Below are 12,372 nucleotides of genomic sequence, written 5' to 3' on the forward strand. Positions count from 1 at the left end.
GGCATTGTTTCCCTACATTAATTTTTATGGTAGAATAGTGTGACTAGTTCTTAGTCCAATCTCATTGCATATTCTTGATTGATTTGCAACTCTTTAGTTCACATCCTCTCCTGCCACCTTCATAGATTCAGTGTTAGTAATAACACCTTGGTGGTAACAGCATCTTCTCTCTACGTGTTTGAGATTAAACCAGCGCCTCCCCAAACAGCTTCTATTCTTTCCCTAAACAAAAAAAAAGTTCAACAGCTGAAGAATCTAACACATTCTGTTAGAGCAGACCAATGCTCATGAAGCATAGCTATTTCCCCAAATTTTGGGAGCTCTCTTTCTTTCCAAATTTAGTTTGGGGAAAGTAATAGGATAAGATTCCCTATATTCTCTGAGAAATTGTCCCTTCTCAAGATGACTCTGTTGACAGAATAATACAGAAAATCACAGGATTAGGAACAATTCTAAATCACATGTTGGGATGAGGAGGTGTGATCTCAACACATTTTTTATCATTCTGTTCTCCTGCTGGTTTGTCTGTTATTCTGATTACTTAACTAGCATTTCACGCTTTTTTCTGCACATTACATTTAACTTTTCACAATATACACTGTTCCAAACAATAGTTTTAATTAATCCCCAAAGATTCATTAAATACTACCTTTTTGTCTGTTTTGGTACTGTTCAGTGCCTTCTCTGCATCTCTGGTCCAGATCATTTGAATTCCCAGAAGTCCTATTTGTGCAGGAAACATTGCCTGAAATTCATACAGCTTAAATCCCGAATCACTAATAGCCATTGATGCCTGTCTAATGATGGTGTGGATTGTTTTCCTAATCCCATCCAGCAGCTGACCTAACCAGAATTCCACATTGCCCTGAAATAAATAAGAAAGTACCTTTAAAGAATCAGTTCATGAATAATTCACAATGAGAAAAAAATGCCATGTGACTTTTTTCCAGACCTTCATACTCCCATTTCCCTCTTTGTTATTCTCTCATCTCTGCTCCATTGTCCTTCTAGAGATATGTGATGGATTTGGCAGTTCAGATTACTATTGCTGAAAAAACAGTAATTATTACAAAAATGACACAAATGTCGTGTCCTTTCTGGCCTTTACTCTTCTGTTCACATTGAAAAGTTTTCTTTCAGCTTGTCAAATAACAGCATGATGCCATACTGTTGGTCTCTAAAACATAAATCTACTTCAAATCAAGTCATGAAAAACTGCAATATATTCCATTACCTGAGCTAAAACTGGTTCAATAATATTGACCTCTTCTCCTTCCTGAGATTCAAACAATAAAATCTGGTCGTAGTTTTTTTCATTAAATCCAACTCGGTTAACATTGTCAAACAAACTTAATAAATGTGCCTACAATAGAATCAGGGAAGAAAAAAAAAAAAGCTCCATGAATTGATCTGATATGGCATTCTTACTTTGTCTTTAAATCCTCTATTAGAAGATTCTACAGATCTTTTCTTAAGTGAATTCTCTCAGCTAAATAACAAAACCCTCCACAGGCCTCACTTCCTAATATTGACTGTAAGAACATTATTGCTTTATTATTTGTACCTGGATAGTGTGGGAATCAGATGCTTGACCAAGGATTTCCAGAAGTACAGGGTCAGATACAAAAAAAAATCTTGGAAATATTAACCGTTTCTTTTCCAAATACCCAGTCAGTGATTTCTGACAGATTTCCAATTGTTCCAGCAAATGTGGTAATAGCTGTGCCAAAGTCTCATCTCCAACACAGCACTGCACAATGTTTGATGTTTCATGGGCTCTCTGCATAATTCTCTGCCATGATTTATCAATGTTCTGAAATCTTCTGGCTTCCTGGAGTACATGAAAAATGCATTAACTCTTCCTCATGTTTGTCAAATTCCAAAAATTAAAGAATTCCATGAGACAAGGTAACAGTTTAATACTTCCTTTGCTGACCAAGCCTTCTTTGCAGGACTAATGTATGCATATTTATAGGCATGCTTATAATGATCATTGCTTATAATGACCAGAGTTCAAATTGCAACAGAAAGAGTCCAGTGGGACAGCTCTGGAAATGTCTTTTACTTTATGTTGAGCATCAAAATTATCCATATAAAAGGATTCCAACACACACCAGAAAACTCAGACAGCAGTCTTCTCAGAAATGACAGTTCCTAATAGCAACACACAATGTCATAATGGCTGTTCCACATAGGTTATGAGTAGTAAGTTGTTAATGGTAATACCTGACTAACAAATCCACTATAAATAGTCTGAAGCTGCTCTGTTTGCAAGGTATGGTAGGTGAATTCTCAGATACTGATAGCTAGGGAATAAATATTTTTATACCCTGGGTATACTGACTTTAAACACATTTTCTTCACCTAAAACAAATTAAATGGTAATAGGGTCACAAATTATCTGAGAGCTAGAAGTGATATCAACAGAACACCCAAAGCCATTTACCTGTCACAAGGCAGGGTCATACCCATGCCACTCCTGAAAAACATTATTTAAAGACGCTCAATGCTGGAGATTTAGAAGCCCCTCCAGGCAATCTTTGCTACTGGTGACTCTGTTTTAATATCCAAGCTTAATCTTTCTTGTGTGTACACCCATTACTTCCCATCACATTCATAGATACAGAGAACACGTATTCTTCTTGTTGAGAGTAGCCCTTATTTTTTAAAAAACATGTCACATCTTCTCTTCAGTTTTTCTTCTCCTTCAAGCCAAACAAGCCTAGTTTGCTGAGTCTTTTCTTGCACATCATCCTTCCTGGATATTCCCTCATTCTTATCACCCTCCTCTATGTTCTTCAAATTTGTCTATGTGTTTCTTTAGCCAAAACCCAGTATAATATTCTAGTTATCAGTTACTGCTGTTTACGCATTCCACTCTTCTGCCTGCATTTTACAAACCAGTTATCTAAAACTATTTTCTGATACTACAAGGACAGAAAATGTCAAAAGCCTATCAAGATTTATAGCAACTACTGTTTTTCTTCTATCCACAAAGCTTGTTGCACACCCCACAAATAAATTAGATTTGTTTGGCAGGTTTTTGCTCCTAACAAATCCACACTGACAGTTACTCATCTCCTTGTTAACTTCCAGATGCTTACAGACAGTTATTTGTTGCAGTATTCATCCAGGAATTGCAATTAAGCCCACTCATCTATCATTACTCCTCCACCAAGCTGTTCCTTCTCCTCCCGCTTTAAAGACAGTCACCACATTTGCTTTTTTTCCAGAATACTGGTTCATGTATCATCCTTGCAAGAAGTAGCTTTAGCAGTTATCAACTGTGCTGCAGCATTTCTTTATCTGCAAAAACTACTTATTGATTTTTGATAAGCATTCACAACATAAACAGATCTCATCAAGTAAAAAAAGTACTATTATCCTAAATTGCATTTAATAAAGCTTTACTTTACCTACAAAAATCTAATGTTAGTTTTGGAAATTGTAAGCCTTTAATTATAAAAGATGTGGTCTGAAATAAATTCATATTTAAAACTTTCCCAATAATCACATTTTCTTAAGTTACAGCACTGTTTGATCCAGTGCTACTGAACTGTGGTGTGTTAGAACTATATGAAAGACTATCAGCAGACACAACAGAGGATGACTTATTCTGATATTGCTTTCCTGCAGGAAGTCAGATCATCCCTTAACTGTTTTGCAGCTGCTATCATGGAAGGTCATAACTGCCTCTTGAAGAGTTTGCAATAGTCCGCACAGACTAGCACACATGCAGCTGCCCAAGTCTTGCATCTTCCCTCTGTGGGACTTCATCGTATTTGAGTCCTATTTGAGTCCTAGCAAGTACAGATTTCATAGAGAAAGTTTCATTCTATTATTACATAATGTAGAGCCTATAAACATGTGTGCACCAGGACAAAGAGTATTTGTATATATGGTAAAAGCGATAAAGCAGTTTTGTACCACTAAGTAGTCCCGAGCCCTGTACTATCATATGATTCACTAACATTGCAAGCTAAGAGGAACATTTGAGCCCAAATTGCAGGCAATCCTGCTGTTCTAAGCAATTCAAACAGACAGACCTCACTCTGGCAAAGCTGCTTCTGAAGTGCCTATGCACAGCCCACAAAACTTAAGTGCATTGGCAAGTAAACTCTATGATGCATCTAATCTCTTGGTACAACACATTGCCATTAACATATTGTTATCATAAATCAACATACCTGAGGTAGTTGTTTTGCAATGTCTCCACCAACAAACACAGCTTCAAGGTAAATCCAGAGATTTTGTACAGTAATCCAGTTTTCAATTATCTCTGCAGTATTGGTCAACTTCTGAACCCACTGTTGTATGGTGGACTTATATGGTGCGTTATACCTGTGTATGAATGTGAGTTAAAGGGAAAAAGAACCTAATGTGCTGATTCTTTACTTTTGCATTTGATTACATTCACACAATATATGTATTTATTAAGTTTTGTACCTGTTGCTCATAAGCGACCCCAATATCATGAGGCTGTCTTCCACCAAAGCTATTTTTTCCAATGTATCTGATCCTTTCAAAAGGAGTTCTCCTCGAGTTTTGAACTGGACAAAAGTGAAAGCATGAGTATTCCATTCACTGATGACATGCTTCAATTTTACTTCGATATCCTTTTCTTTAACAGAACTGATGCAGATGTCCTGTGTAAAAATTAAACAAGTAAATGACATTTCTCTAAGGCTAATAAAATGCAGACTTATAAAGACAACTGAAATTCATTGGCTAGATCCAATCTTCAGCGTAAGTTCTAGCTAATGAAAAAATATATGGAAATACATCAAAATTATTATATTACAAATTAGCTTATATTATAGTACTGCTTGTAACAAACATTTCATCTTCACTAGTACTAGCACCTTATGCATTTGAAAATTCACTGACTCAGTGAATCTGCAGGCACAATTTGCCTCTCTGTTTGTATTAAAATTTGAAGTCAAATACACCTACTGAAGGGTTTAAGGAAAATATGCGTTTCCAATTGAAACCAATACAGTTCAAGAGTAGAGTGTACATGAACAACATTACTGCCTGCTTCTCATTGAACACAGTGAGGATTGCCATAAAATTGGTTATTACATCAGAGACAAAAGGAGCACCTACACAGATTGGACCCCAAATTCACGTTCAGTAGTATATTGGATTCCATCAGAGGTTTAAAGTCTTTGAGTGTAAGACTATAACTCTGAACCTTTCACATGACTTAAATTCTTATCTGGAAATCTGGACAGCGGAGGTTTGATTTTATGTTTTTGTCTTAGCATTGTTCTTTTGTGCAACAAAACAGATCGGGTCGTTAATCTGGAGGGACCACAGATCAAGCTAAGTGACAATAGAACTGAAGTTAGAAACTGTTGGGCTTTTGCATATTTATTTTTAACTATACTTTGTTCTTGTAAAAGATGAGCATAAAGCTAATACACTTGCTGGATAATTACTTTCCCAAAACAGAAGGGGCAATAGCTTCATAGCTAGCACACATTACAGAAGCGTTCTCATTGCTCTGTACTTCTGTGAAGAGACACTTGTGAAATACAAAAGAACCTTGTTCTCCTTCAATCCTATATCCCTGAATTCTACTGTGTGTTTTCCAAGGATTTTGAGCCCTTAACAGGATCAGACTTATATCAACTATTTTTTCTCTGTAAGAAGATAAATAAAAGGAAGAAAAAAATTATAACAGGCAGACCCTAAAACAGTAGCATAACAAAATCACATTACTCTTAAAACAATATAATTTCTTCTATGCTAGGATTACTCTAATACCATCTATCTATTTAACCCTTCTGCAGAATGAAAAGGAAATAAACTAACCATCACTGGTAAAACCAGCTACCAAACTCCATTTTTAAACTAGAAATAGTATTTCAAAAGCACAGAGCCCCAGATCACAAGTTATTCATTAAGAGCAAACAGAAAAGTACATGTACCTCAATATCTTCTTTATATTTTAATAAAGGGGCATCCATTATGTTTTTCAAAGAGAAATTTTCAGAGTCAACATTAAAGTGATGACCAGTTACTTGTGCAATTCTTTCCCAGTGTCGTGACTTCATTGCCTAGAAAAGTCCATAGGAATTAGGGAAGATTTTTGCAAATTCTGTTATCTTTAGGAGAAGAATGATCACATACTTTTGCACTGCGTGTGTTAAGTAAATTGAAGAGACTTGATTTGTATTCCACTGAAAGTGTTAATAGTTCTAATCACATTATGAAGTCTTTTGTTTTACTTTTCTGTAACTAAGCCTAGCTAGATTTTTGCCATAAATATAGCTGCTTTTATCTATAAAAAAAAAGAATTATGGAAAGCATCTTATAGTCATACAATATAGTCTTCAAAAGAGTTTTTGAAGTGAATCTTATCTCCAAATCATTATGCCAAACATACTTTGTTTGCCATCATTTCAAGCAAAGAACAGCTCTCTGTGAAGTCATCAATTTTCTTTTTTAGGTCTTGAAAAGCTTGCCAATCCTTCAATGCTTTCGGTAACTTGCGGATTCTTTAAAAAGGACACAAAAAAGAAGAAATATTTTATTCTTTAAAATCACAATCCACCATTTAACAGTAAAATATCTTCTCACTTTTCAACTAGTGACTATAAATAAAAATTCAGTTGCAGGTTGGCAATGTAATATATAGCTGATTGGTTTTGATCACAGGCATGAAACACTGCTTAAGACAGTAAAAAGTCACACTAGAAGGGTTTGGTTTCTATTTCAGTTTGAATTAAAGGAGGTTAATTTCAAGTGCAAAACTGTGTCTGAACTTCAGATTTTTGAGTGTCTTTGTTTTACTAAAAATTTGAAAATACATCTGATTTTCTAAAGGGGAATAAGGATTAAACAACATATTATTCAAGCAAAATAAAGTACATGCTAAATTAAAACTGATCTGCTTGCAAACAGAAAAATACTTCTGTTTCAATCAAACAAGTCCTATTTTATACCTACTTTGTATGAAAGATATTTAAAGCAGTATCTTCCTTTATGTACAATTTCAAGATGAAAAAAAGAAAATGAAAATGAAGAACATCTTGTACTGAGAATTGTCACAGCCCCACTTGCTTCTAACAAATCATGTCAGTTTTCATCTGTCAAAGCTCTGGACCAAAGACTGACAGCAGTTCTGTTACTGCTCAATGGCACAAATTAAAAGCTGCATAAAACCAATCCATAATGAAAAATTCCTTCAAATAAATTCTCCATTTTTCACAGCTCAAAATCAGACTGATCTGTCACTCACACGATGCTGGAGCATGTGTGAATTCTTCATGGCTTGCTGATAAGAGGTAGGTATGAACATATGCATCTTGTCATGGCACTACAATCACTGTAGTCTTTCACCTTGAACCCAACAATAGTATTAAGTATGTAGAGCAAAATATTGTAGAATGGAAAATGATACTATGCCAAGTATTGATAAGACTTTAAGAAACAGTTCCTAGCTACGTCTGTGCCGTGCACAAGAAGTAACATTCTTACAAACTCTGTATTAGGCTGGCAATTAGAAATGGGATCTCTTAGCTTGGTAATGAAAACTGCTTTTTTTATTATTTTTTTTTACAGCTTTTCTTCTTTGCTTTGATCTCAGTAGTATCTTCTAACAGCAAGTTCTCTGAGTTACACACAAAGTTAAAAACCTACTTACATGGGCTTTTCAGAATTGAGTCTGACTGGTATTCCAAGTTTCCTGACCATAACAGATCCCAGAAACACACTGGATATAAAGAACACACCATGGTATGGCGATAGGTCATAGTACTTGATCTGTGGTTTTTTTATGCCCAAGCAGAATGGTGATCAGAACTTCCTACTTGTCTAGATAAATAATGGTAATGAGACTCGTACATAGGCCACTTGGAATGTAGATGATACTAGAGAATTCTTTTTCCATTTTGATACATTCTGAAGCAAAATCTGCTTTCGCAAGGAGAAAAAAAAAGTCTTCCCTCTTGGATAGGAACAGCACTGATGCCAAGTTGAGGTTTATCTGAGACCTCCTAGTTCTGTGTGTTGTGTTACAAGCTATCTTTGTGTGAATCTGTTGAAATCACAAAGACCATAACCTTCACCTGTAATTTTGGGGGCGGAGGGGGAGAGAGATTACTACAAACTGGACCTAAATACCCCAAACTCAAGATTAGACTGAAGGACTCAAAATTTCTTAAGGGGAAGAAAATGTTATTTCTTACAGTTTGATCTGAAAGACGGTAAGCTGATTTTAATATTTAAATGCCTTTTTATTAATATAGACTTTACGTATCTTTCTGTGAAAGAGGGAAATCTTAATGCCTAGCATTTAAAAGTGGGAGTTTTTTGTACTTCTGTAGAAAAACATATATGCCAAGTAGCTTATGTAGTAGCAAGTTATCCAGTCAAATCAAACTGATTTGGCCAGGTTGGATGAGGCCTTGGGTGGCATGGTTTAGTGTGAGGTGTCCCTGCCTATGGCAGGGGGGTTGGAACTAGATGATCTTAAGGTCCTTTCCAGCCCTAACTGTTCTATGATTCTATGATTCATTGATCGGGTTTAAATTTCCTTCTTAAATTTACTGGACATTCTCCTTACACTATATTACAGTACAGCATAATGGGAAACTTCTCTCTAGCTGTTATATAAACTTCTATAATACTCTCTACCACATGCATTTTCTCTATTTATCCTTTTTATCTCTTTTTATATTGATTTATTTTCACCTACAGTTATTTTTGTGATTCTTCTTTTCATGATTCTAGGTTTTCTATTATATTACTATTTTCAAAAGGGGTAGGAAAAAAGAACATTACAGTAAAGAACTATGCATATCTTTACAATTATGCTGTGACACTAACTGCATTTCCAGTATTCCTGCACCTTTCATACCATAGCATAATATAATCTCAGTTATTTATGTAGGTACCCCATGTATACATTGTTTAAGTTCCTTTAGCTTTAAAGAAAACAGATTATGCAATAATGCTACCAAGCCTGCCAAAGGAAAGATACTACCTGGTTAGACTTCTGTTACAAAAAATATTTACTACCAAAGTAAAAAGGTAAGATACTGCCAAAGGAAAGATACTACCTGGTTAGACTTCTGTTACAAAAAATATTTACTACCTATTGGTGGTCACCTTGTGGCACATGTGAGAGGAAAAAAAAGTCACGCATGAAGTAAAAATTGAAACAAATAACATTTAAAACTGTTGTCACACAATGGCTTTATTCAGAGTTCCATAAGAAGGAAGCATAAAGATAGTCCTACCAACCTGTAAAAAATAATTAACTATAGAGACAATGAGGATTATTATTTCAAAGAAAAAATGCAAGAGGTTTTTTTTTCAAACTAATGACTAGAAGACAGTTCATTCAGCCTTTTCAGAAAAGAGCAGAAAATCTCCACCTCACTCCACACACTCCTGTGTACAGTTCACACTCCTTCAGTGTGTATAGAAATGGACACTGCTGAAATGATAACACACACAAATTAATATTTGACTAAAAAACCTGAGCACAAGTAAGTTGTCTTATGATTTTCAAAGATTTGGGATGAAATGAAAAACACAGATGTGGTCTCAATCTCCTGAATTATACCAAAATGGAAGTGAAATCTCTCTCAGGTCACACTGGAGAATTCAAAATCAAAAGCTGATCAGAACTACTGGTGAAGCAGAGACACAGTGGCTGTTCCAGAAGAGAGGCTCTGCAGAAAAGAGCTCTAGAGTATGAAAGTGATCAGAGACACTGCATAAAGAGGTGAAAAAAACCAATGCTATGCAAAAATAATAAAAGAAGAAAGAAAACAGGGACAGTTCTCTTTTTTATTCCAATTGATATGCACCAGATAAAAATATTGCAGTTATTTTCAAACTTTTGCAAGTAATTTGATTCTCATGTATATTCACGAATTCCCGTTAAGAGTAAAACATAGGCTGGTACACGTAGCTACTCAAAAGAAATGGATGTACAGAATACTTAAGACCTGCATATAGACTCTCCACTTTTGCCTGTAACAAAATTCCCTTTTTCTAGCAATTCCATCCATACACCAGCTCCAGAAATTAGAATTCAGAGAAAGCTGCCAAAGGTGAAACAACCCAAATCCTGTTGGTTCATAAGCCCCTCCGTTTGAAGAAAAGTAACAAGCTGGTCAAGGAAGTATTGCAGACCCAGCTGCGGCTGTTGAAAAACCAAAGGTGCGTCTTTACCAACAGGGGAGAAAAATTCCTGTGACTTCAGAAAAGCCTGATTTCACATAATAGTTTTTTGCCTGTAATGTGGAAAACATTATTCCTCTCAAACCTCATAAATAACCCCTCAGAATTTAGTGCAGCTATCTAGCCTTCTTGAAATAACAATTTCAATCCATATAAACATGCAGAAGTAGAAAGTAACTTCAAAATTCTAACATCACAGACTGACAATTAACTGTAAACTAAATAACTAAGTAGGTGGATTTAGGTGGTTTCAGGAAACCACCATGCCACAGATTTATGTACCTTATTATATAAGCTAAAACCTACTATGCTGGTATATCCCAACATGCCTAAAGCAACTCACAGACAGAGCAAAGTAAGTTCATGCACCAGTCTAAAACTAATGCAGCTGTGATGAGCGCTTGAGCAAGCCTGAGCTTGAAATAAAGCAACAGATTTTTGCTCCTCAGAGCAATTTTCACAAGCTAATTAACACAGAGAGCTAAGAAATAAAAATTGTCTGAACTTCAACACATAACAACTTACTTGTTTTGAAAATCCAGAAGTTCGCTGTTAATTTTTTCAATATTTAAATCATTCCAAAGCATTTCATTGTATCCGTCAATACTAGCAATAACTGAATTATAAAGACTGTAAAGTTTCTGAAGCATTGAAAGCTCACGTTTAATTTTGTGCAGTTCAGGATACTCTGTTTCAAATTTTAAAATAGAAATTTGTGAGTGTTAATTAAGTACAACAATATTCATGAACGTAAACATCCATGTATTTCTAAACTTGGTATGTAATAAATGTATGAAATCAGACTTGCAGTCTTTTACATAGTATCTAGTAAGAGAAACTTTTCCAGTTACTTTATGTAAGAAGATCAGTAATTGTTTAGATTGATGATTTTTTATAAATATTCTTCTATAACAGTAGATATAATTTTTTTACTTGGGAGAAGAGACCAGCCACATCCTCACTCCATCTTCCTCCCGGTAGCTGTAGAGAGCAATAACATCCCCTCCTGAGCCTTCTCTACTCCAGACTAAACAACCTCAGTTCCCTCAGCCGTTCCTCATCAGACATGTAAGATTGTTTAGTTTCTTTCATATCTCTGGGAATTCCTACTTAAATATATTGTGATTATTGCATATGTCTTCAGACAGGAAAATTAACTGAATTTAGTAAGTACAAATTGAAGTGTTTAATTTACACCACAGTCTTTCCGACTTGAAATGTGTCTAAAAAAGAGACATAAGGATATTACGAATCAGTTGCACAGCACAAGAGAATTCATTTTATTTCTGAAGCAGGGACAACCTGAGTACTTTGGCAACATGTTTCCCAAATTTGGGCATGGAAGAATACAGATAGGAGATGTGCTTAACTCTGAACAGAACAAGCAAGATTGGTAGGCAGCTGTACCCTGAGATACACCAGCAGTGTGACATTTTTCCACCTGATATTTATGTATGTGCAGACAGCCAGTTTCACATGTCTTTTCATAGGAAAGACAATAATAATATACTGCAAAGAATTTTTCTACAATACATCCATCACTGAATGCATTTAGCAGGACCCATAAGAAAAATTTAATAGCCTAGGACCAGGTATTCGTATCCCCTGAGAAACTACCTGTGATAGGAAGACCAAATAATTCTTCCCCACCAGAAAGAGAGATATACTTCCTCCATAGTTCATCAAATTTGGCTTGGAAGATCTGTAATCTGTCACTTGCTTCATGGGGAGGAACATTCTCCTCACTGGGGCCCCTGTAAAAAACAAACCAAATTCAGTGCAAGTATCAAATATATAGGTTTTACAAGTAAGCACAACAGAACCCAGACCTTACTCACTGAAGAGTATTGAATATTTTCTACCATTTTTTCTGGAGAGTTTTACAAAAGACAATAAAGAGAAAATAGAAAGTATATCCAGTGTCCCAACAGTACACACTGAGCGGTCCCAGAAATAAAGCCCAATTTATTTTCTAATAATGAAATTCATTACCATGCATCTTACAACCAGCTAAAAAGATCTACAAGTGTTTTCTCTTTGATATATTCTATTACTTCTATAAAATAAATTTTAATTATTATTTTCATTTACATTCTTAAAAAGGGAAACACAGTAGGTATATATATATAATTGAGGGGTGAAAACTATGGTAGCTGGTATTAGAACCATAAT

General features: G+C 35.3%; 1 protein-coding gene across 1 annotated transcript in view; it reads right to left on the bottom strand.

Annotated features, from left to right (window-relative positions):
- The window catches only part of LOC308217390 (dynein axonemal heavy chain 5-like), a gene marked incomplete at its 3' end in the record, with an annotated part of 156,191 nt that overhangs the window by 113,673 nt on the left and 30,146 nt on the right, over positions 1-12,372 (bottom strand). The window contains exons 26-34 of the mRNA XM_080610449.1: positions 11,818-11,954; positions 10,726-10,888; positions 6,392-6,503; positions 5,934-6,062; positions 4,447-4,646; positions 4,188-4,341; positions 1,565-1,831; positions 1,235-1,363; positions 650-865 (exon numbers count right to left, since the gene is read on the bottom strand). Coding sequence (XP_080466575.1) covers positions 650-865; positions 1,235-1,363; positions 1,565-1,831; positions 4,188-4,341; positions 4,447-4,646; positions 5,934-6,062; positions 6,392-6,503; positions 10,726-10,888; positions 11,818-11,954 — 1,507 coding nt within the window. The remainder of the gene's footprint in view (positions 1-649; positions 866-1,234; positions 1,364-1,564; positions 1,832-4,187; positions 4,342-4,446; positions 4,647-5,933; positions 6,063-6,391; positions 6,504-10,725; positions 10,889-11,817; positions 11,955-12,372) is intronic.

This window comes from Psittacula echo (assembly GCF_963264785.1).
Source record: "Psittacula echo genome assembly, chromosome: 2".
Lineage (NCBI taxonomy): Eukaryota > Metazoa > Chordata > Aves > Psittaciformes > Psittacidae > Psittacula > Psittacula echo.